Source organism: Microtus pennsylvanicus, chromosome 5 (genome assembly GCF_037038515.1).
Source record: "Microtus pennsylvanicus isolate mMicPen1 chromosome 5, mMicPen1.hap1, whole genome shotgun sequence".
NCBI classification, from domain to species: domain Eukaryota; kingdom Metazoa; phylum Chordata; class Mammalia; order Rodentia; family Cricetidae; genus Microtus; species Microtus pennsylvanicus.
In genome coordinates this window covers 123,596,055-123,621,081 of record NC_134583.1, presented here as the reverse complement: position 1 = coordinate 123,621,081, position 25,027 = coordinate 123,596,055, and the positions used below count along the sequence as shown (strand labels likewise).

Sequence of the window (25,027 nt, the reverse complement as noted above, 5' to 3'; positions counted from 1 at the left end):
AGAGCTTGTGATTGGCCCTATTGGTAACCCCACAGCATTTGAGAAACACTGAAATTGATAGGAAAAGAAGGAAAGTACACCCTCCTTAAATGACCTGCCAATCTTGGACGAGGCACTGTCTGCAGCGTACAGACAGTTCTGCTATAAAACATTCTTACAAATTTTATCTTGCACAGATTGATTCCCAATGCACAGATTCCTCCCAAATGGATTCAACCTGCATTGATTCACCAATAAAGGTTCAAGGCCTCTTTTCAAGGCACTGCCGAAAAGTCAAAGCTTAGCTGATAAAAAAGCTACAACTGGCCTGGGGCTTTGGGGCTTGGATGGAGGCCTTGGCATGATTGGCAGGATGGAATGAAATTGAAACTGGTCACTAAGGGTTCCAAATTTAATCAAGAATGAAATTATTTCCTTATGTGCAAGTTATAAAACTCAAGTTTGGAAACTCATTAGTGGCCGACTTTTTGTTTTATTTTTAATAGAGTTCTGAAGACTGACCCTGGGCTGTGCACATTAGGCAAGTACTCCATCACTGAGCTATACCCGGGCTTTTAATTTTTACTTCCAGACAATGTCTTACAGAGTGACCACTAGCAGCTTTAGTAAAAGGTTTGTGGATAGTTGCGGACAGTTGGTTTTGCTAGTCTGTAAACAAATTGGGCCCAGGAGATATTCCTGAATGTCAAGGGAATCAGGTTTAGCAGCTGCCGGGTAAAAGGAAGCACAGAGGTGGGAGTCACAGCTCGGCTGGAGTCCTGCTACCAGTTTTCCCCAGTTTTGTCTGAAACACGGCTTCTGTAGCCCTGGCTATACTGAAATTCACTCTGTAGACCAGACTGGCTTCAAACTGAGAGATCTACCTGCCACTGTCTCCTAAGTACTGAGATTAGAGGTTTACACCACCATGCCCAGCGTCTTGTTGCTGTTTTTATTTGTTATTTGAAACAGGGTCTCATGTAGTCCAGGATAGCCTCAAGCTTGCTATGTAGTCGAGGGTGACCTTAATTATCAGTCCTAGCCAGGTATGGTGATGAGTGTCTTTAAAATCCCAGCACGTGGGAGATAGAGGCAAGCAGATCTCTGTGAGTTCAAGATCAGCCTTGTTCTGTACCATCTAGGGCTACATAGTGTCTCAGAAAAGAAAAAAATCCTTATCCTCCTGCCTCAACTCCCAAATGTGAGGATTACAGGAATGCGGCCCCATGACCATTGACTTGCAACTTTCTTAATGTCTCTAAACTCATGCCTTTTTTCCTCCTGGTTTTTCGAGAGAGGGAACTCATGTCTTTTCTAGGGAAGGTATAATATGCCCATCTTACAGGTTTCAGAGATCAAAAAGTGAATGACTGAAGGCAATTGGCTTCACTGAGCTGGCACCACACGGCAGGACTCAGGGAACAGGAGCTGCTGTCAACACTCTTGCTTACCCAGGACAAGGGACCCAGGCTCACTTGCTGTGGGGTCATCTAGCCCTAAGATTTCACCCAACCACTTATTAAAAGCTGAAAGAGGGACATGGGTGGCGGGGAGCTGTTTCTTTGCAGGGAGTGGGGTATGGATTTTTAAATAGGTTTATTTATGTTTATTCCTTATATCTAACAAAGCTAAGATTCCAGGAAAGAAAGCAATAGTAAATGGTTCTTCCTCACCAAATACAGGCACGAGTTTCCTCCTCATCTTCTCCAAGGTAGGAAAATGTGTCATAAAAGTAAGGAGGCTGCCAAGATAGCTCGCTGGATAAAGGTGCTTTCTACCAAGCTTGACAACCTGACCCAAGTGTAGAAAGAAAGAAATGATTCCTGAAAGTCAAGTCATCTGACACACACATACACACACACGCACACACACATGCATACACATACACACACGCATACATGTACATGCGGACTGAAGAACTCTGGGTCATGAATGGGAAGGGATAACTTTCAGAGGCTCCTGCAGGTCAGTTTCCATGGTGAACTGGTAAGGACAGATGTGCTGGTTCCCTGACAGCTTCACTTGGGTGAAACAGGCAGCTGTTGGCCTCCTTTCCCCTCTCTGAAGATTTCCTAGAGACCAGAGGTCACCACCCCATGCCAAATTCCTCAAAGAAACTAAGACGTCAAGAGCTTGGGTTCATAAATATGTGGGCAGCCCTGTCAGTGGAGAAAGAAGATAAGCTTCCATCTTCGAGGCACTAGGTGCCAGTCAGCCAGAGGACCCATTTTGTAATCTCAGAGAGCCCTCTGCTGGGAGATGAGGCTCCGCACAGGAAGAGTTTGGGGGAAGGGAAGATAAAGCTGAAGAAAGGTAGGAGAATCTCCTGAACACTCCTAGACACTTGGGACGTAAAACAAGTACAGATCAAAAACTAGACAGGATTGCAGTTTATTGACACCATGCCATGACAGCTGTTGACACTGGAGAAGGCGGTTAGCGAGAGCAGGAGAGTCGTCTCAGTGGACCTCACTGGGACCTTTTCACCCCTCCCATTTACCCTTTCAGCTAGAGGTCATGGATTCAGAGTGGAGATCTAATTCTACACCCTGAAGTCACTACCACCCATGCCATTCCTAAACACATCTTCCATTTGGTCCATCAATTGAGACCTGGGCCCTTCCTCTTCTTCAAAATAAGGGCAGAGGGAAAACAGAGCCATGTGTCAAGAAATAGATGGGTTGCGGGCTGTGGTGGCACTTTTAATACCAGTACTTGGGAGGCAGAGGCAAGCAGATTTCTGAGTTTGAAGCCAGCCTGGTCTACAGTGTGAGTTCCAGAATAGCCAGGGCTACACAAAGAAACTCTGTCTGGAAAAAAACAAACAAAGGAGGAGGAGGAGGAAAAGAAAGAGGGCCGGGTGGTGATGGCGCACACCTTTAATCTCAGCACCCAGGAGGCAGAGGCAGGTGGATCTCTGTGAGTTCGAGGCCAACCTGGTCTATAAGAGCTAGTTCCAGGACAGGCTCCAAAGCTACAGAGAAACCTTGTCTCGAAAAACCAGGAAAAAAAGAGGAAGTAGAAGAAAGAAAAGAAAGGAGAGAGAGAAAAGAACTGGGACGGGATGTAGCTCCGTGGTAGAGCACTTGCCTAGCATACGTGAAGCCCCGAGGTCTTCCAGAGAGACTGGCAGCTGGAGAAGAAGGAGCTGAGGTGGGGTGTGGTGAATGTCTAAGAAGGGTCAATGAAGCACAGACTTTCCTGTCTTGAGATTGTATGCTGGAGGCCTGCCTGTGTTTGAAGCACCATTTCCACATCAGTCCCCCTATAACTGGGTTTGGGTAGTGGCCATTCCTGAAGGGGAATGCTTGTTCTGCCTGGGTGACTTCCTGATTAGGGAAAGAACTGGAATTGTGGGATTTCTGTCTGAGTCATGACATCAGAACAGACCAAGAGCGCCTAAAACGATCCCTAAAAGCACCCACATTGCCGTGTGGAGGGCAGCGCAGGCTACCGACATCCCTTCGTTCCTCTAGAAAAGAGAAGACAGGAGCCATTCAAGGATGCGGGGCACAGCAGGCATGAGCCCCATGCCTCCCTAATCCCAACACTGCCAGCCCAGATTCCGGAGTCAGCTACTCGGAAACCTGAAGGATTAGATTCTATTTGGCTTGCTGGTGGCCTTCAGTCCGTGTTCTGGGATCCAGAAGGGTACTGGGCTATCAGAAATGTTTTGGCCAGAGAAAGTTTAGGGAAGGAAGTATCATCTATAACCTGGCTTGCTGCTAGGTGGGCAGGAGACTAGCGAGGGAAGCCAAATATTAAGACATCCTAGAACAGCCTATCTGTTCTTGGCTTCCAGGACCAAATACATAAACACTTCCATGTGTTGCATATGTAGGTGGGCGCACACACGAGCCCAGGAGGGTTTTGTGACTTGAAACCAGAGAGGAGAGAAGGGCCTTATAGGGATGCCTCCTCCAGTCTAAGGGGTTGCTGGTCTCAGTGGCTGCTCTCCACCTCAAGCCCCCTGACCCGGAAGATAAACAGGTGTAACATTGTAAGGTGGCACCCAAGAAGCAGCCTAAGGAGGTAAGGAAAGAGGCAGAGCCTGGCTCCCCTCAGAGTCCCTTGTTGTAGTAAACCACATCGATGCTGGGGTTTTGCGCTTGGATCTCAGCTCTCAGCTCTGGCTCCAGCCTGGTCACGTGTATGGAGCTGCAACAGAATAGCATGGGCTGGATGAATGTACCCTGGGCTCAGCATCTCAGAAGCCAGATCTCAGGACCCGGCTTCCCCTCACTCCCAGGTGAAGAATCCTCTCCCAAGGGCTGGCTCACTGTCATTCCCTCAGATCCTGCGTGACCAGTGTGCCTACCAGGGGACACACTAAGGGCCAGAGATGTGAAGTTGTGCAGAGATTCTGGTCCAGCCCAAGGGCATCACTCACCTTCTCTGGGGGAACAGGGCACAGCACAGGGGTGTGGCAAATACCAGGCTAGGGAAGAAGAGCACAGAAAATGTCTGTGAAGCTGAGCATTCCCTCCCTGGACCCCGCCCCATGCAAACAGCCCAGAAGTGAAGGCTTTTTTTTGGGGGGGGCTTTATCCCAACTGTAAAGGTTGAAAGTGGAGCCAAAGGACCATTCGGGGATGTTAAACTCAGTCCTGATGTTAGATTCTTGGCAAGGAGAGAGCCTCAAGAGCATTGATCCAAAGCCCCAGGACTAAGTGACAGAATCAGAGATAAAATGGGCTGGACCTCTTGGACTGTGACAGAGTTTATGTGCCTGGCTTCCTCTAATGAATAAAGACTGAACCTTTCACCCAAACTATTGCTCTTCAAAGGCAAGAACCCCTAGGACTCACACACACACACACACGTTTATTATGCACTATGGGTATCTTTACAAACTGGATGTATGATGGAGCAATATATGTAAGAACCTCAAAGGTAGTAAGTGCCCTCCACACCCAAATGATAAAGACTCTTTCATGGGCCCTCATTAAACCCATTCACACTTACCAGAAGCCTACCAGTCCCACCTGCAGGGGAGCCCCCAACCAGGGGCGGCGCTGTGGGGAGATAGAAAGACAACAGAATGGTTTGTGTCCCCATTTTCCTAACCTCCATCTAGGTTTTCCCCACCATGGTTTTAGCCCATCAACCTTACCTCTGAGTCCGTGAACATTTGGATGTTTCTCCCAGCCAGTGACAGGCTGGGACCTGCATACGGCACCTCCTACCCCCTCCAGACTTCTGCCTATCCCATTGTATGTTCTTGCCTCTTGGGATTGGTTCCCATGGCAATCTCTGACCCTGACTCTCTCTCATCTCACTGTCTCCAGGAGCTACTTTCTTCAGGAAGCCTCCCCAGAGTCTCCACTCACTTCCTGTCATCCCCAGGAGCAGACACATGTCTCTCTCCACACCTTCTCCATCCACTTCAGCCACAGTGACCACTGCTCTGTTCTTCAAATGTGTCAGCCCATCCCTGCCCAGGGCCTTGCCTCTAGCTCTTCTCTCTTCCTGAAACACTCTTTCCCAGGCTCTCCTTATTCTTTGGATCATCCAAGGCCTATCCTTGTCTAAACTCTTCCCCAGATAGTCTCAATTATAACGCCCCACTGATTTCTTACAAAGCACATTTCATAACTACAATGATATGTTTATTGTTTTTTTTGTTTCATTGTTTTGTTTTTTGAGACAAAGTCTCACTGGGTAACTCTGGCTGACCTGGAACTTACTATGTAGACCAAGCTGGCCTCAAACTTACAGAGATCTACCTGCCTCTGCTTCCAGAGTTCTGGGATGAAAGGTGTGCACCCACCGGGTCCAGATCTATTGCTTATTCCTTTGTTTGTTGATTTCTGTATTATACTGTACGCCTCATGGGGACAGGGTCTACGACCATCTTAGTTCTGTTTAACATGTCTGGTGCGGTCGGTGCTTAATTTTGATATGCTAATAAATGACTCAATGAACGAGCTGGAGCCTGTATTCCTGAGCCTTGCTACCCTATCTTGTTTGTGCATTCATGACAATGTATGTCTCCCTCTTAGTGGGAGACACAGTGGTGGCATCATTAATACGTAATCAAGTATGGCAATGACAGTCATCGATGTGTATGTCGGAAACCTCTGGACAGGCCAGGTAAGAGGTGAGTTTCTTACCTTCAGGAAGTCTTTCTTCTCCAGAGCATTCATGATCACTGGGGGAATGGCTGAGGGGAGAGTCAGGCAATGAGAGTTAGAGAAGTGGACTCTGGGAACCTGAGGGAAGGCTGCCCTCCCAGCCCCCCATTCTTCCCAGACTTGCGGACTCTGACTTGTCAAAAAAAACCCTGAGAACCTTGACCCCTCTTCTCTCCCAGCCTCCCAAGCTCCACCCGCCATTCCCGCCTCACCCATGGCAGGAATCGCCATGCCGATTCTCGATATCACCACCTGGAAGATTCCCTGTTTGGCAGCAGTCACCGAGTGGCCAAGCCTCTGACCTGCCTCATCCGTCACTGGGATGCCCACCTGTAGCTCCCTAAGAAGAGAAAGAAACTCAGGTCAGATGATAGGTTGCGGATCTCTGGAGACCCCTTAGCTTCCCCACTCAAAGGCTGGTTCTGAACAGCTCCCAAGCTGTAGGGTAGAGCCCAGAGAGAAGCAGACAGCTTCCAGGCTGTAGGGTAGAACCCAGAGAGAAGCAGACAGGTGTTGTGCTAGCTCCACCCAGCCAGGGAGCAGGGTAGGGGGTGGAAATGTTGGTCACTCAGTGTGGGTTGAAGAAAATGAGTTTGGGGAGGAGCCTGGGGTATCAGGTAATTTCCAGAGTATTGGAATCCAGCATGACAGGGACAGTTATCTTGAGTCATAACTACCATAAATGACCCTGAGTAGCCAGGTGGAATTTCTCCACACAGCATTCCAGATTAGTATAAACAAAACTATTAAGAATGTTGTTTGAGCCGATTATTTAATCCCAGCACACAGAAGGCAAAGGCAAGAGATCTTTGTGAGTTCAAGGCTAGCCCGATCTACATTGTGAGTTCCAGGACTGCACAGAGAAACCCTATCTCAAAAAAAAACAATAAATTAAAAAAACTTATTGGGCTTTATGACCAGGACCCTGGTGCCACCACTGCCAGAAATGTGATTTTCTTGATAGTAGCATAAGACACATCAGCGTACATTTTTGCCTATTGAAGGTCATCCTGACTATCATATTTACACCAGTTCTTCTCACTCAGGACATGAGGCTGCCAGCACCATGCCCCATCAGCAAGTTTTCAGTGAAGAGTCCTCTGTGAACCTGTGGGTCTGCCTGCACCCTTCAGTCTTGCCACACCTTGGGGAAAGTTCTCACACAGTGGGACCTGGTGGTTCTTGAACAAGGGTCAGTATAAGCCAGAGTCCAGAAGCTCCATCAGTGATGGAGAGGACTCTCCCTGTACCTGGCTGGTCTGCAGAAGTCAAGGGCATCTGGACATCGGAAGCCAGGGCCACTCACCTCTGCCTCATCAGGGGGATGTTGATGCAGTTGGCAGCGGCCACAGCTGCGAAGGGTACAAATCGGCCAACTAGTGGTGGCAGGTGCTGGGGGAGGAAAGGCAGTGTTCAGAGCTCTGAGGACCACAGGATGGGGAGGGAAGAAGGAAATGGGTAAAGGGTTAATGAGAGACCAATAGTGGTAGCAAGACTTTACCTTGGTGAGAGATTTGAGTCCCAGAGCAGTGGCCACAGCCCCAGTGGTGGCACTCACATAGGCTGTTCCCAGCTGCCTGTAGAGGAAAAGGCCAGATCACAAGGAGAGATAGGAGTCCAGCATGCATTTTCTTTAAGGGACACTAGACATTTCCAATGCAGGGGGTGTCAGAGAGTAGCCTCACTGAAACCCCCACCCCCTGCTCCAGTGGAAACTTGGGTGAAAGTCCTCCTCCTTCTTTAAAAGGAGAGCGGGTCCCCCAAAAGAGATACAAAAGGACTGAGTGCCCTCAGGTGGTAGTTGAACATGTAGTAGAAAGGAGAGCTGAGCCCCTGGCACAGGGGTCCACAAGGACCAGGAAGAGCTGGGGAGGGGCTCTCACCGCACGGTGATGGGAGCATCCCCACTGCGATTGGAGTAATTCACAATAGCGTTGAAGGACTGGTTCACCCACTGCCAGAACACCACAGTCGGCGTCTTCCTGAGGGTGCAAAGATAGACCACTTTTATCTGTTCCTCCACAGTAGTCTCCCTTTCTTGAACCCCCAATATTGAATTATTTTTTATTTTTTTATTTTTATGTGCATTGTGTTTGACCTGCATGTGTGCGTGAGGAAGTCAGACCCACTGGAACCTGAGTTACAGACAGTTGTGAGCTGCCATGTGGGTGCTGGGAACTGAACCCCGGTCCTCTGGACAACCAGCCAATGCTCTTAGCCACTGAACCATCTCTCCAGCCCCCAAGCCCCCAATACGGAAACCCTCAGAGTCCCTTAACTCCTCAAGAGGGACTTAAGTGATGGTCCCAGAACTTGCTCTTGCCACCCTCACAGGTACACCTAACACAAACGGAGGCCGGGTTCTGAGAAATGGGAAGAATTCTTACATACCCCCCCACACGCACACACACACGTGCACGCGTGCACACACACACACGCACGCACACACTGTTCTTTACCCAAAAAGGAGCAAAAAGGAGACTTCTAGTCACCCAACCATGTTCTGGGCCACCACCCGCAGGACGGAGACGTGGATAAGTCTTACCTATAGAAGGTGAGCATGCAGCCAGTAATGGTCATGTTCATGGGCACCTGGGCTGACATGCGGCCAATCAAGACCACCTTCTCCCCTGTGTCTGGATGGAAGGCAGAGTCGTACACATACTTGGCTCTCCACAGCTGGTCCTCGGTGAGCCCCGGGGTTGCCACACCAGCCCTGCAGAAATTGGCAAAGAACCAGCAGGCTGTTTGTTGTAGGGATCAAACCTGCCCTTCCTGTCTCTGCTGCTTGCCTCGGGGAACTCCAGGCGATGGACCAGGAACTTTGGCACTCAACCCCAGAGTAAACGAGCTCCCTGTCCATGGGGGAAGTCAAAACCTCTCACATGCGCACTTTGCTCTTTCTACATCTTTTGTGGTCGCACATTTTCTCCAGGTTCACAATGATAGTGGTTTTCAAAGGGTCTGAAAGGACTGGGGGGGGGGGCATTCCAAGAGTTAAACCTCCTGAAGAGAAGAGGATTACTGCCTGTCTATCTGCTTGGGACTCTCCTTTGAACAGCACTGGGAATGGTCACTGAAGAGGATCTGTGAACTGCAGAGCTACTGCCTACCCATAAATCCAATGCCATCTCCTCAACCCAAATGTCCCAAAGTCCTTTGAGCTAAAGTGCTGTGTCACTGCCATCTGGTTTGAGGCAGGCTTACCTGTAATTCTGCACGATGTTGCGGGAAGCTTCCAGCTGGTCCCCGGACAACAGCAGATTTCGAGGGTCAGTAACAGTGAAGAAGTGCCGGGCTCTGCCTAGAAATGTGCTTTGGTCCCATCGAGGTTCCTGGATGTTGATATCTAAGGGCAAGTCCCCCATCTTCTGCAGGGCAGCAAGAACAAAGACCAAGTCAAGGACTTCACTTGGGGAAAACCTTGGTGGCTCTGCCCTGGTTCCAGAAACTGTGACCGATCCTTGCAAGGGCTCAAGGTGACTCCAGAGAGGAAAAGCAAGGGGAGGGGAGGAGTTGCTTCCTAGGTAGTGTTTTAGCCAGGGACCTATAGCTACTGAGAAGGGGGAGGAAAGACCGGAACCAAGAACACATATAGCCTTCCTCATGCTCTGGCCTGGTGCAGATCTTACATGGTGAGGATTTACACGTGTGTGGTTGTTCCAAGAGCAGCAACAAATCCGGGGCAGCTATCTTGAGCTCCTGCTGTAGGAGCATAGAACACGGATAACACACCCAAGCCCATTTCAGCTTCAGGTCCCGGCTGCCCTAAAGCCTAGATAAACACTTCCAAGGCTGTTTGGGAAGTTGACAAAAGCCATCCCACACTCAAGCCCCTGATTGGAGGAGAGCAGGATGGCTAGCCACCTGAGGGCTGATCAGTACCAGATCTCAGATGGAGCAACGGCAGCCATTCGTGAGTAGGAGGGCATGCACACATCCCCTTCGAACCCATTTGCTTCAGCTCCTGCACAACAACTCGGCCTCTCCCTCCTCCTAACCCATGCAACTCTCTCTGCGCCACCTATCTCAGGAAAGAGCAAGATTAAGTGAATGCCCCTCCACACAGCACAAAAAAAGAATGCCAGGAGCAGCCATCTGCCTGTGCTAGGCAAAAATCCTGCAGAATGACTAATCCCCTCCAACTCCACTTCCTCACTCTCAGTAGACAACGCCCCTATCCGACTCTCACATACCCACACACAAAGACATGCACGCCCTCCCCGGCACACAAACAGGTTAGACCCACACTGTATACACTAGCCAATCAGCCAGAATACCGCTAGAGAGAAAGAGAGAGAGAGAGAGAGAGAGAGAGAGAGAGAGAGAGAGAGAGAGACTGACTCAGTAATATCTATCAGATGCATTGAAAATAGACACAGAGCCTCACACAGCCACCTCCTCCTTGTGCCCTCCAAATCCTATGGAATCCCCCACAAGACAGAGAGCGCCTTTCAAGGCAAGCCTCCTCCTCCGACCCCAGGCCCTCAACCCTACGCTCTGAAGATTCCCAAGGCTGCAAAGCACTCACGCTTTCCGGGATTTTCAGCCTCTAGCAGCTCTCAGACCCGCCTTCCTCACAGCTCTCTGCTTTCCTCCCATCCATCACCGGGACGTCACGCGTGACGCTGAGCAGCAGAAAAGGGCGGGGGCTTCCTCGGCTCCTTGGCCCAACCCGCCCCCAGCTTGGCAGAATTCCGGGGCAGTGGATGTCACATAAAGCGACTACCCCAGACCAGGCCGTTGAGATCAGACCCGACCCAGTCTTTGGAAGCATTCTGGCTGCCTTCCCGACAAGAGAGAGGAGGGAGGAGCCGCCCCACTAGCCTCCTTCGCTTGCAGTCCCTTGGCTTGCCTCCGGAGGCACCCGACCCGGCAGCACCCAGTCTAGGTGCACTGGGCGCGGGTGAACGGCGTGGAGGGCGGGCCTCTGCTGGTGCGCCGCCTGAAGGGACTCGGGTTACTGCTTGTTTACTTGGTGGCTGCCTTGGCAATGGGCCTCTGCCTGCTTGGCCCCCTGGTCGGCTACCCCAGGACCTCTCAGAATCTGGCCGAATCTCGCCATTCGCATCCCTTTCCAGCCACATTCCTATGGTGCCTGTGTTCCTTCTGTGTCCCCCGGCCCTCTTTTGCCACCCAAACCCCAGCTCCATTGTGCCTGCAGTTGCCTTGCGCCCCCAACACTTATCCATGCACACACTGAAGCTCCAGCCCCCGGGATGTGCACGGTCAGTTTCCCGTGACCTCTGCCTGCATCCAAGCTGGCACATCAGAAAGACTTCTCTCCTCCTAGAGTGCTGGGATCAGCTGCTCTGTCTTGCGGACTTTCCAGAACAGAGTGCCCAGAGAAACACGTTTTCGACTCAGGATGTGAAGAATGCATCACACACACACACACACACACACACACACACACACACACACACCTCACCCATTAGCACCCAGAGCACGGCCGCAGCACATCCAGGCTCCAGCTTTCGTTCCTGCTTTCTCTCAGGTTCACGTTCGGCTCTTTTACTTGTGACATTCTCCCACAGAGACCAGAGTCAGGAGTGACTACGAAAGAGGTGGCAATTTCCCGAGCCCCGGAAGGTAGGGTAGCCTGGAGAAGATGTTATTCTAGTCGCTAGTGGGGGGCTCCACAGCTGCCCGAGGTTCCAGCGACCGGTAGGGTTCAGAATTGGAGCAGACAGAGCCCAGAGGTAACAGGCAGGTGACGAGCTATAATCCCGACCGGCTCCCAAAGGTGCCAGGAAAGAATGACTGGCGTTCTCGGCAGCCAATGGGATCCCAGGACCGTGCAGGCCAGCCTTATTCCCGCAGCCGCACCGAGCGTGGGCGGGGTCCTTAGCTGGTTCAGTGTCTCAAGACCGCCTGCGGGTGAAGCAGGCGTCTGCGAAAGCGACCAGGTGAGGGGGTCGAATCCTAGAGGTAGCGGGCCAGAGGGCCCACGGGGAGGGAAGGGGGCCACAGAGATGCTCTGGAGGACACGGCCCCTGGTTTTGCACTAGCTGATCCCCCAGTCATGGGATAGAGCCTTGCGGTGGCTTTAGTTCCACAACTGCAGCATGGAGCCTAGCAGTCACTTGGGGGTGGCGGTGGGGGCAAGCTCGGCTGCAGCTGTCCCAGGTCCTGAAGTCCAGCCCCTACCCATACACACATACACAGGAAAGATGCTGCAATAAACTGTCCTGAGACCCATTTTTCTCGCCCTTTTTAAAGTTCAAGAGCCTGCTGTAATCCCATCTCTACTCTCTGAACTTCAACTGAGGACTGGAGATGAGGTTGAGATTCAGTTGAGAGCAGCAAAGAGGGCTGAAAGAGAGCTTCCCAGTGGCCTTGTAGAAAAAGTTTCCATAATCCAAGATGGTTCTGAACTGGGCAGATTTCCTCTGGCTCCAGGGTGGGAGAGGTGAGGGGTCCACGTAATGAGAAGGCAGGATGTTCAAGGCCCGCGGAAGTATGGAGTACTAAGGCCACAGCACTCATGTCTCTCCCCCAAACCCAGATTTGAAAGCCACACTTCTAAGAAACACTGAGAGCGAGAGCTCCCATCCTCCTCACTGAGACTCCAGCCCTACAGAGGACATTCATGGAGCTTGAAATGCCAACGGCCAACCTTCGGAGGACGAGCAGACTCCGTGTGGATCTGTAGGGCAATGCCCCAGCCTCACCACCATGGCACGTGGTTTCACAGTGGGCTTTGACCCATTGGGTCTAGGAGAACTGAGCTCTGGCTCTCTGAGCTCCCTCTCCTCCCGAGGCCATCTGGGCAGCGACTCGGGCGCCACAGCAACACGATACTTGCTGAGGAAGCAACAGCGCCTGCTGAATGGGCCCCCCCGCGGAATCCGAGCCTCATCACCCATGGGCCGAGTCATCCTCATCAACTCCCCCATTGAAGGTGGGTGTGGGGCCCAAGAATGGCTTTGATGGGGAGTTCTGAGGACAGCCAGGACCAATCAGGATGTGGGCTGGTGAGAGCCAGTATGGTTAGGGGAATTCAAGAGGTGGGAGTCTTAGGGAAGGGGATCAGCTTTCATTTACCCTGTCTCTCCTCCAGCCAATATTTTCAGGCTTCAGGGCTATAGAAAGATCAGCGGTGGGAGATGGAACTATTGTGTAAGGAAAAGATATATGTTAGCCCTGGGGAATTCACAAGACAGGGTACTGAGTTAGCCCCTCTATCTCTTGAACTCTGTCTTTCTTCTGACCCATCTGTATGTACCGTAGGGAGTGGGCAGGATGGAGGAGATCTTCCACCAGTCAATCAATTATGTCACCAGCTCGATACTGGATCAGTCAGTGCTGGAGAGTCAGTGCCCAGGCTTCAGGGTATGTGGGAGGGGGCCAAGACACAGCATCATATGTTCAGAAAAAGGGAGGGGAGACCAACAGGAGGGCTGAGAGCCAGGCAGTGTACCCCAGAGCTGGGACCTTAGGAGAGAATGGCTGTGTATGGCTGCCTGGCACTACGACATTGCACGCCAATTCTGATCTTTCCTGGTTAGGTCCTGCAGGGGACCTAGAGAGAAGCAGCTCAGTTTTCACCTTTCAGGAATGTGCAGCGTAGTCAAACTTAGAGGCACAGCAACAAGAACAGCTGGTGGGGGCTGCGTCATCCCCCACACAACTCGGAAGGGGAAAGCATGAAGCGTGATGAGCCGAGAGCTTGGGCGACCATGACAGATGTGAGGCAGCAAAGAGGCTGCGAGCAAGAGAGAGCCTTGAATGCCAGGAGGAGAGCAAGGCCCTGTGGGATGGGACTCTCCATGGGCAGGACCAGATAAATATCTCCAACTCTTCTCCTCTTTCTTAGCCAGCACAGCTCCCCTGGCTGGATCCCAGAGCAGACTTTTCAGGCCTGGTGTTTCCTCTGATGGAGCTAGCACTCTCTGTCCCCTTACAAAGGCAGCTGGGCAGGGGTGGGGTGTGCTGCTCAGGTTACGGATGGCACACTCATTGACCACCGTAGGTCTGGTCCTCAGGCACCCACACTGCTGAAGTCACCACTGCCATTCTGACCAGGAAGCAGAAGTCCCCAGAGGAGCGGAAAGGCAGGAGTCATGACCCTTTCTAAGCAGCCCTTTTTCCTTTCCTAGATTGTTCGTTCATTTCTACGGTTCATTCGCACATCTGTTTATTTCCCCCAAAATATTTATCAGATAACTATGCACTGTGCAGTATACTAGGGACGTATTGGTGGGAAAGAACTACAAAGTCCCATGATTAAGCTTGCAGACATCTGAAAGACAGTAAACAAATCACAAATAAACAGTAAGACGCAAGATAAAAAATATTCTGAAGGAAAAATGATGGTGACCAATAGACATGAGAATGTTCCTAAAACTTTAGGGTAGGCTAGAATTGCCTGGGAGAGCTTACTAGAAGACAGATGGGGGCGCTGGTGAGATGGCTCTGTGGGTAAGGGCGCCTGCTGCCAAGCCTGATGACCCGAGCTTAATGCCCAGGACCCACATCATACTAAAGAACTGATTTTAAAAGTAGTCCTCTGACTTCCACACTTGGGCCATGACATGCACATGTGCGGGTGCATAGACACATGCTAAGTAAGTAAATAATTTTTAAAAAGATTGATGGGGGATGATTGGGGAGATGGTTCAGCAGTTAAGAGTACTGGCAGAGTATTGAGTTCAATTCCCAGCACCTACATGGTGGCTCACAACCATCTATAATGGGATCAGAGCCCCTCTTCTGTCTACATGCAGAAAGAGCACTCCTATACATAAAATTCATAATTAAATATCTTTTTTGGGTTTTTCAAGGCAGGGTTTCTCTGTTTAGTTCTAGCTGTCCTGGAACTCACTCTGTAGACTAGGTTGGGCTTTGACTCAGAGATCCTCCTGCCTCTGCCTCCTGAGTGCTGGGATTAAAGGTGTGTACCACTACTGCCCAGCCTATAATTATTTTTTTAAAGATATTTATTTATCTGTCAAGCCAGGCATGGTAGCGCACACCTTTAATCCCAACACTCAAGAGGCAGAGGCCTGCAGATCTCTATGGGTTCCAGGTCAGCCTGATCTACAGAGTTAGTTCCAGGACAGCCAAAGCTACATAGAAACCTTGTCATGAAAAACCAATATATATGCAGTGGTAGAACACTTGCCAAGCATTTGCAAGGTCCCAAGTATCATACTCATAAGGTGGGGGGGGTGCAGAGAAGAAGGAGGGAGGGAAAAGGAAGGGAAAAGGGAGAGAGAGAGAGAGAGAGAGAGAGAGAGAGAGAGAGAGAGAGAGAGAGAAGGGAGTTTAAAACCTCAGATTAGAGACATTCAGAATTTTCTCTGTGTAACCCTGACTGTCCTAGAACTCACAGTGTAGACCATATTGGCCTCAAACTCAGAGGTCTGTCTGTTCTGCCTTCCATGTGCTGGGATGAAAGGCATGGCTGGATTTTTATGTTTTATTTTATTGACATCCAAGATTTAAGCTGTGGAGTGAGTGGTTTAGCTGTTTTACTTTGCTTTTTTAAAAAAAACTTTTATTGTTGTTTTGTGTAGAAAGGAGCCGTGGGCTGCATTCCTGCCACCCAGCTCCTGGTCTCCTGGCTAGCTTATGCCCCGAAATAACAACACAGAAACTGTATTCATATAAACACTGCCTGGCCCATTATATCTACCCTTTTCTTGGCTAACTCTCATATCTTGCTTAACCCATATTTAGTAATCTGTGTAGCACCACAAGGTGGTGGCTTACCAGGAAGATTCTCGTGTACATCCATCTTGGGCTGGAGTTTCATCGCATCTGGCTCCATGGCATCTGACCTCACTTCCCCTCTTCCCAGCATTCTGTTCTGTCTATTCCACTCACCTAAGGGCCGGCCTATCAAATGGGCCAAGACAGTTTCTTTATTAACCAATGAAATTAACTCCTCCATCAGTTTTGGTTTGGGGTGTTTTGTTTTCTGTTGGTTTTTTGTTTTTTTTTTTTTTGGTTATTGCTTTGGTTCAGTTTTTTTGTAGGCCAGGCTGGCCTCAGACGTTCAGAGATCCATCTACTCCTGCCTCCTGTGTACTGGAATTAAAGGTGTGAGCCACCACTGCCCAGCTCACTGTTGTTTCTTTTTTTTATTTTATTTATTGTATATGGTTGCTCTATCTGCATGTACGCCTCAGATCCCAATATAGATGTTTGTGAGCCACCTGTGGTTGCTAGGAATTGAACTCAAGACCTCTGCATGAGCAGCCATCTTAACCACTAAGCCATCTCTCCAGCCCCTTGCTGTTGTTTCTTTTAAAGGTAGATTTTCACTGTCTGGTATTGCCTGGCATGTAGACAAGACCGGCTTCAATCCTACCTCAGTTTCAGAGTATTAAGCTACACTGGCTTGTTTGCTTTGGAGACAAAGTTTCCTAGAGCTGACCTTGAATTCCCCATCCACAGGCTTCAGGCTTCTAGGTGATAAGATTTTATGTCTGGGCTGCTATGCCTAGCTTTTAAATTTAAAACAAAACCCAAACAAACAAAAACTACAGCCAATGTGGTGGTGCGAACTCACCATTCCAGTGTTTGCAGTCGCCTCTTTAAGGTCAACATGGCCTACAGTAAAACTGTCTCAAAATAACAAGGCCTGGCTCCCCACCCTCAGGGCTACGAGTCTGCCAGGGAGACCTCCAGGACTCTCATTTTAACAAGTTTTCCACTGATACAGGGTCTGCCACTGTGACTCATGTCCTGGTCCAAGCTTCTTGTAGAAAGTGATGTCTAAGATGAGAGGGGATGAGGAAAGAAGCTACCCCCCCACCAAAGTCAAAGTATTTTAAGACTATTACAGGAGGAGACTGCTTCTAGCTCGTATGAGACACACACACACACACACACACACACACACACACACACATACACACACAAAAGCCAGAGTGGAAGCTGGAGAAATGGGTCAGAGGTTAAGAGCATTGCCTATTATTCAAGAGGTCCTGAGTTCAATTCCCAGCAACCACAAGGCAGTTTCTAGCTAGTGAGAGTTTCCAACAAGAGATCTACAGTGAGATCTGACGCTCTCTTCTGGCATGCAAGCATGTATGCATGCAGTCAGAAAACTGTATATGTCATAAATAAATAAATATTTAAAACAAAACAAAACAATGGCAAAAAAAAGCCATCAGAATGTCTGGAGCTCACTGATGAAGGAGAGAGCCCCCAGAGGTGGCAGAGGAAGACATGAAGGTCCGAACAGGGACAGGGACAGTCTAGAGTCCCTGTGAAACAGACCGGAATAGCTGATATAGTACATTCAATTCCTGAATAGGAATGGAAAACAAGCTGATGGCTAGGAGGGAGGGTGAGTGGCCTAGTCAGGGCAGATGAGGGACAGGACACTCCATCCCTAGAGAACCCACACCGCTGTGCTCATAGCTGAGATGCGGCAGGGCACAGTGGTGCACACCTTCAGTCCCAGCACTCAGCACTCCGAAGGCAGAGGCAAACAGATCTCTGTGAGTTTGAGGCCAGCCTGGTCCACAAAGTAAGTTCTAGGACAGCCAGAGTGAGACTCTGTCTTGAATAATTAAAAACTAAAACAAACAAAGCTCAGATGTGACATCCCAATGGCCCAGGGAATAGGGGTCCCCAAGGGGACATGGAGGAGAAAGTGAACTGTGGGCAGGGAGCTAAAGGCTTTTTCAATAAGGCTAATGGGGCCTGAGAACTCTGTAATGACAGTTGGTTAGGAAGCCCCAGCGTTCCTGGCTTTGTTCTAAAACAGCCCTGTCCAGACCGTTCTTGGAGATTTCAGCCCCATTTGTCCTGGCCATACATCAGATTGAAGTGTGTGTGTGTGTGCGCGCGTGTGTGTGTGTGTGTGCACGCGCGTGTGTGTTTTCTCCCTCTCAAACACTTCTGGAGTAAACCTTGCCTGAAGGAAAAATAATCTCCCCTCTTCCCTTCTTATCTGGTACCAGCTTGCCTAGCACTAGTCAATTCTCACCCAGCAGGTGTCTTGAAGGTTGGCCTCTGAGCCTCAGACGTGACCTCCTCTTTTCACTGCCCAAATCTCTCCCATCTCACTTCTCTATGGAGCCATCATCCCCTCTGCCTCTTCCCTGGGCCCTGCTCTGGGCTCTAGGGAGATCCTGCAGCATGTTGTCCTAGAGGCTCCATCCTCAGGTAGCTGTGTAGTCTCTAGAACTCTGCCCTTGGAATCCGAGTCTCTGAGATAGTAGAGGCCTCCCCAGAAGTTCTTCCATAAGGTCCCAGCCAGAGATTTACCAAGTTTCGGCCTTCGTGCCTCCAGATGGAAAGCTTTACTTACTATTTGTCCCAGAAAAGAAAATCTGTCCCTGTCTAACGGCCCTGGGCAAGCTTGGTTCTGCCCTTAAGTTACTCCGAGCATCTAAGGACGTCTACAGACAGCTCCACAGCTGTTTGAAGTTGGAGCTCGTTCTGTTGCAAGCTGAGAACCCAGACTCCTCACAATGGAATCTTGAACCTTCCTTTATGCCTATTCCCAAATGGCAAATTCTCAGAGATTGGACATAAAAGTTCAGAAAACACCACACACACACACACTGAGAGAGAGAGAGAGAGAGAGAGAGAGAGAGAGAGAGAGAGAGAGAGAGAGAGAGAGAGAGAGAGAAATACAAGGAAGAACATGGAATCTGATCAAGCTGTTCTCACCTGTTCCTGCACTGTCAGTGAGTGGCCTGTGGTCTCAGAATTACCCAGAGAGGACACCATTTCCATTTAGGGCCCTGTGAATCATCTGGTTGGCTCTGCACAGAAGCCTAACCTTTGCAGACACCAAGTTAGGCATCCAAGATGCTCAGTTGCCAGAATTTAACATAGAGGTCATACCTGTGTGGTTATCCTCACAGCCAACAGTGATGAGAGTGACGTCATCCATGCAGTTCGGGTGGAGAAGAGCTCCTCTGGAAGGCTGGGTTTCAGTGTGAGAGGCGGCTCTGAGCATGGCCTGGGCATCTTTGTCAGCAAGGTGGAGGAGGGGAGCAGTGCAGGTGAGCAGCGGGCCCCTAGGGGGAGCATGGCTTGGGATGTGCCCCCTCTTCAGTAGGTAGCAGAAGCTGGGTAGCCAAGGAAAGGAAACCATGGGAGGTAGAGTCCACTCCTGCTGAGTGGATTAGGGGACACAGCCTAGTGTCAACAGACTTGTGGAGCCCACTTTGACGACTCCCCTTCCCTGCTCCCGTGTAGAGCGGGCTGGCCTGTGTGTGGGGGACAAGATCACGGAGGTGAACGGTCTGAGCCTGGAGAGCACCACCATGGGCAGTGCCGTGAGGCTACTGACCAGCAGCAGCTGCCTGCACATGATGGTGCGGCGCATGGGCCGTGTGCCTGGCATCAAGTTCTCCAAGGAGAAGACCACATGGTGAGCGGCACCCGGCCTTGCTCAGACCCCCCCGCCCCACGTCTCCCCTGACCCAGCCATGTGCCCCTCTGGATATCTCCCCATGGGGACTTGTAAGGAGCAGAAGTGGGGCTCTGGGGCTGGGGGAGGGCAGAGCTGGTGGTAAAGGAGATGCTCGGCATAGTCAGGCATGCTTTGGACTCCATCCACAGCATTAAAAACAAAACAGACGGGGCTAGAGAGATGGCTCAGAGGTTAAGAGCACTGGCTGCTCTTCCAGAGGACCTAAGTTCAATTCCCAGCAACCACGTGGTGTCTCACAGCCATCTGTAATAAGATCTGGTGCCCTCTTCTGGTGAGCAGGGATACATGCAGACAGAACACTATACAACCAACCAATAACCAACAAATAAACAATCTAAAAAAAAAAAACAGAAAAGGGACATGGGCCTCCACATATCACAGTTACTAGATAGAGAAGGGGGGGTGTGATTTCATAGGTTTGATGAAACCTATATTCCACGCCCAGCAAGGAAACCATCCCTTTCCTGGTCAATTGCCATGGCATTTAGACTAGATGTTCCTGGAAGACCTGGGATGGGGCCTCTTGTGTTGCTTGCGGCAGGGTGGATGTAGTGAACCGGCGGCTGGTGGTGGAGAAGTGCAGTTCGACACCATCGGACAGCAGCTCAGAAGACGGTGTGCGCCGTATCGTCCACCTCTACACGACCTCCGATGACTTCTGCCTAGGCTTCAACATCCGCGGGGGCAAGGAGTTTGGTCTGGGCATCTATGTGTCTAAGTGAGTGTTGGGCAGAATGGAACCCCTGTGTATGGGACTGTGGCTGGAAGTGGAGTTTGGGCATGGGTCAACACATGAGGCTCAGCCAACTAATGTCCAAAGGGGGGCCCCTTCAGGATAGGGCCTGGGGAGAGGGTGTTGTCAATCAGAAGAGGCCCAAGGGATGTAGGTGGGAGCCCCCATACCCAAGGGGGAGGGAGGCAGGTCAGGGTCTTATCAAGCCACACCCATCTGTCTCCAGAGTGGACCATGGTGGGCTGGCCGAGGAGAACGGCATCAAAGTGGGGGACCAGGTCCTGGCGGCCAACGGTGTCAGGTTCGATGACATCAGCCACAGCCAGGCCGTGGAGGTGCTGAAGGGCCAAACGCACATAATGTTGACCATCAAGGTGGGCCAGACGATGTCGGAGCAGGGGGAGGTCAGACAATGGCTGGAACTTCTCAGAACACCCTAGTTCTTAACAGGACCCCTTCCCTGCCACAGTATCAACTCCAAAGAGGCAGCAGTCAATTGTTACACAAGCTGGTCAGTCGCCTGGCCTAGCTGTGGTCTGGCTCCCCATATTTCTCTCCTTTGGCATGGGGAAGGCCTCAAGATGATGGACTAATGAATGGGATAGGGGCTATCACTGTGTGCAAGACCTGGGTTGTGGGGATCCCTGGGCACAGGGCTATAGCAGAGACGGGCGTTCTAGGAGGTGGTTGGTTTCATTATTCATGTGGCTGACACACCTAATTAAGGTCTTCCTCTATCTGTGCGCACAGGAGTGGTGACTCACTCTTCCCCACGGTCCCCCTCTCTTTCCCTGGCTTGTCACCCAGCTTCATTCAGCGCATCATTGACTAGCCCCCGACCTCTATTCTGCCATCTTCCCTTTTCTAAGTACCTGGAACATTCTTCCTAACTCCGGCTCTTTCCCAATTCATTTCTTAACGCTGTGCCTCCGTGTGCATGTTTGTTTTTGGTTTGGGAGAATTTCACTATGTAGCCCAGGCTAGGTTTTCCTTTGTAGCCACAGCTGGCCTCAAAGAAAGGCTATCCTTTCTCGGGTTCCCAAGCACTGGAATTCCAAGTATGAGTCACCCTGCCTAGCTGTTCAACGCTGTTTTTGAGCATCTATGAGGTCAGGTGCTGGGCAGCACAGAGAGCAGGGTAGACCAACAAGGCTTCTCTGCTCCTGGGGGACAGTGACCATCAGATTTTGAAAATACTGTCAGGAAGTTAGTAGAAGGGGAGTGGGATAATTAAGGAAGGGCCTTGTAATCAAGGCAAGGGCATAGTCACCAAGGCAGCGACAGTCAAAGAAGAACAGAGCCATGCAGGTGAATAGCGCTGCCAAGCTCACTCCTGTGCCCACCCATTCCTCCTGACTCCTCACCTGCCCCTTCAATGCCTGCCATGTCTTCTCCAGGAGACCGGCCGGTACCCTGCCTACAAAGAGATGGTTTCTGAGTACTGCTGGCTGGACAGATGTAAGTCCCGAGAGACGAAAGGGAGGAACCCAAGGGTGGGGCTGAGCTCCTTGGGGTGCTGGGGAAAGGGACCAAGATGCCCTTGGGACCTTCTTGAAGCCAGAGGATCTCCAAACTCAGTGCTAGGATCTTCCAGGCCTCAGGTGCCCGTGGGTGAGGAAGGAAGTGACTTTCCCAGGGCTCTGCGATGTAAATGACAATTTGAGCAGCTGGCATCTCTGACCCACCCCAAAGCCAAGGGTAGTGTGTGAGCATGGCTGGAACCCCAGGAAGGAAGCAGACACCTGAGCGACCTCGCTTCCTCTCCCTTGCAGTGAGCAACGGGGTACTGCAGCAGCTGTCCCCAGCCTCGGAGAGTGGTTCCAGTGTCTCCTCCTATGCCTCCAGTGCCCCCTGCAGCTCAGGCTCACTGCCCTCTGACCGCATGGATGTCTGTCTGGGGCCTGAGGAGCCCAGTGGCTGTGGCCCAGGCTGGGGACGGGCAGACACAGCCATGCAGACTGAGCCCGATATGGGCAGCCATGTGGAAACTTGGTGCAGCGTCCGGCCAACCGTCATCCTCAGGGACACGGCTATCCGCTCCGATGGTCCCTCTTCTACTCGACGCCTTGATTCTGCACTTTCGGAGTCGCCCAAGACTGCTCTGCTGCTGGCCCTCAGCCGACCCAGGCCTCCCATCACACGGTCTCAGAGCCACCTGACACTGTGGGGTATGTTGGTAGGGCGCCACTTTCCCCATAGTCCCTAGTCCCAGCAAAGCCCGCCTCAACACCAAGGAGCAATCCCAAAGCTGCCTTTGCCCAAAATCCCAGGGCCTAGGTCAGGTCCCAGGTCTATACCCAGAATATTCTCTGGTCCTGCTCTAGGCTTCATTTTATAAACAGATCCAGGCCCCAAACCCACCCTCAGTTCCAGCTCCCAAATTGAAAAGCTCTGGGCCCCAAACCAATCATAACTTCAATTTCTCCAGCCTGGGATGCGCAGAACTGTTTAGTTACAGACACTTGCCAGATTCCCTACATTCCTGGAGCTGTGTGGTAGGGGAGAGGTGGAAGGCAGGAAGAAGACCCCACTCTGGAATGGCAGCAGACCCCGTCTGCCTCCTCTTCCTCTCTCTGCCCTTTTCTATCCCTCTGCGCCCTCCTTCTCTTCTGCCCACCCTTCAGCCCCCCCGGGGGCTCCCTCATATCTACAGAGGAGAAGAAACAGCGGAAGAAGGAGAAGTCAGGGTCCCCTGGGGAGAAGGGGGCCTTGCAGCGCTCCAAGACACTGATGAACCTCTTCTTCAAGGGAGGGCGGCAGGGGCGGCCAGCAGGGGACGGGCACAGAGAGGCCTGGACACTGGACAGCAGAAGCCCCGCCAAAGTCCGCCCTCGCCTGGACCTGGAGAAAGGTAGGTGCTCGACTCCAACTGGCAGTTCTAGGTTGAAATCCCACCCTACTCTGCCACTCACCCTCCCAAGTAAAATGGAAGGATCAAAACTTGTTTCTTTGGACATATAGAAAATCAGAGAATGAATGAATGTAAGCCAGCCCTTTGTCTAGCTCCTAGAAGGTGCTCTGAAAATGGAGTGGCCACTGTCATCCCATCATCTTGCATCTTTTCAGAAAGGTGAAGTGACAAACTCAAGGCACAGCAGGAAGTGACTGAGCTCAGTACAGAGCCTTGTGCTTTTCGTGGTGTTGGCAACGGAAGGCACCCCTGGCTTTGCACCCTCCTTCCAGAGCTCCACAGGCCCAAACCAGTTCTAGAACTATCCCTGAGGAAAGCCAGATCTCAATCAGGGCTCAGATGGAAGGGACTCAGGCTGAGACACTGTCCCCACCCCGTTAGTTGTGATGATTGAACCTTTGGGCCCCAGGCATGCTAGGCAAGCAATTTGCCATTGGGTTCCAGCCCCAGCCACAGGTAGGGTTTGTTTAAGGACCCTCACAAGAAGCCAGTCAACCCTGTTGAGGCTCACAGACCAGACCCAGTATGAATGAAATAAAACTCACAATTGCCCCTGGTATGGATGAAATAAAACTCACAATTGCTTGGGACAGAAACTCAAGTCCTGCCAGCTTTAAAGAGTGCCTCTAGGCTCTGCTACTGACTTTAGCCCATCTGAAGGAACAATACCAGCAATCTCCCTCAGGCATGTGCCTCCACCTTAGGAGGCTTTGCCAACTTGAGGGTAAGATGGCCACTGTCCCTTAGCAACCCTGGGGGCCGGGAATTTTGTTGTTTGGGCTTATGGGGTGTTTTTTTTTGTTTTGTTTTGTTTTTCATTTTTTTAATTTTTCAAGAGAAGGTTTCTCTGTACCTTTGGAACCTGTCCTGAAACTCGCTCTGTAGACCAGGCTGGCCTCAAACTCACAGAGACCCACCTGTCTCTGGCTCCCAAGTACTGGGATTAAAGACATGTGCCACCATACCTGGCCTACAGAAAGATTTTTCAACAGTTCCAGCTAACGGGGTCAGTCAGGGTTTTCACTGCCTCCTGATGTCATCTGTCATGCTGAGAAAACCACTGTGATGTAAGCAGAAAAACAGGACAGGAGCTCCTGGACCTGGCAGACATGTGATTTTGCTGCTCAGCCTGGGCCATGTGCCTAGCCAGAATGCACGGGCTGAGATCGGAGGGGTTTACCCAGGAGATGAGCAGGGTGTTGCTTCCAGAAGCAGGGGTGAACATTGGGTAGTTAGAAGCAAGCAGAGGATGAGAAGGTGGACGCTGCTTCTCCACCTTAGAACGGAGTGTCCAGAGGCCTCAGGTGACAGTCCAAGCCAAGGCTGAGCCAGCCCCTTTCCTCACCACTGCCTTCTCACAGTTCCCAGGTTGTTGTTTCCTCGTGGTTCTCTGCCCACCTTTCTGGCCCATCCTCTCTCTGTTAACAAGGCTCCTCCTTCTCCCTCTGTCTTCTCTGGAAGGTAGGTACCACCAAGTTCTGTCCTTGGGGGTCTTCATTCATTTCCACACAACTCACCACACATAGTGTTCACTCCGCCTCCTCCTCTGCTCCACAACCTTCGCTAAGCCCCACCCCCATGGTCTATGAATGAAGTCCCTAACTGGTCATGACCTGCAAGGCCCACAAAAGCACTTGTCCCCACCCTGACGACTTCCAATGGAAACTTATTCCAATTGAACTGAATCTTCTTCTTCTTTATAGCAGGGAGCGTGGGACCTGTGCAGAAGTTTGTCACCTGGAGACTGAGACGTGGTAAATCCAATATCCCGAGGTCCCCGTGGTAAAGCAGCAGGTGGGGATGCAAGCTAGGACCAGCTTGTTGGCTTTGACCTAAGCTCATTTAGAGCCGAGCCTGTGGAG

At 51.0% G+C, this 25,027-nt stretch overlaps 2 protein-coding genes across 8 annotated transcripts in view; one reads left to right on the top strand and one right to left on the bottom strand.

Moving 5' to 3' along the window:
- Positions 1–2,354: 2,354 nt before the first annotated feature.
- On the bottom strand, positions 2,355–11,842 carry Sfxn3 (sideroflexin 3). Of its 4 annotated transcripts, none has more exons than XM_075974202.1 (11): positions 11,545–11,842; positions 9,321–9,484; positions 8,659–8,829; positions 7,997–8,095; positions 7,615–7,690; positions 7,420–7,505; positions 6,326–6,453; positions 6,093–6,142; positions 4,945–4,994; positions 4,370–4,417; positions 2,355–4,137 (listed from the first exon to the last, which is right to left on the bottom strand). In XM_075974202.1, exons 2-11 carry the CDS (start codon positions 9,479–9,481, stop codon positions 4,041–4,043), a joined length of 966 nt encoding a protein of 321 aa, XP_075830317.1. In that variant the 5' UTR covers positions 9,482–9,484; positions 11,545–11,842; the 3' UTR covers positions 2,355–4,040. The 4 variants fall into 4 exon arrangements, with proteins under 4 accessions (XP_075830317.1, XP_075830315.1, XP_075830316.1 ...); XM_075974200.1 differs by having other exon boundaries at positions 11,540–11,654; XM_075974201.1 differs by lacking the exon at positions 11,545–11,842 and adding an exon at positions 10,645–10,987.
- Positions 11,843–11,888: 46 nt separating this feature from the next.
- The window catches only part of Pdzd7 (PDZ domain containing 7), a 19,278-nt gene continuing 6,139 nt past the window's right edge, over positions 11,889–25,027 (top strand). The window contains exons 1-11 of one of the 4 annotated variants that reach the window (XM_075974195.1): positions 11,889–12,022; positions 12,622–13,017; positions 18,947–19,087; positions 19,284–19,458; positions 20,063–20,239; positions 20,481–20,628; positions 21,652–21,712; positions 22,027–22,422; positions 22,908–23,105; positions 24,527–24,626; positions 24,869–24,919. In XM_075974195.1, the coding sequence (XP_075830310.1) occupies positions 12,792–13,017; positions 18,947–19,087; positions 19,284–19,458; positions 20,063–20,239; positions 20,481–20,628; positions 21,652–21,712; positions 22,027–22,422; positions 22,908–23,105; positions 24,527–24,626; positions 24,869–24,919 (1,673 nt within the window). In that variant the 5' untranslated portion in view covers positions 11,889–12,022; positions 12,622–12,791. Of the gene's footprint in view, positions 12,023–12,621; positions 13,018–18,946; positions 19,088–19,283; positions 19,459–20,062; positions 20,240–20,480; positions 20,629–21,651; positions 21,713–22,026; positions 22,423–22,878; positions 23,106–24,526; positions 24,627–24,868; positions 24,920–25,027 lie in introns of those variants that run through there. The other 3 variants (XM_075974198.1, XM_075974196.1, XM_075974197.1) reach the window with 3 other exon arrangements.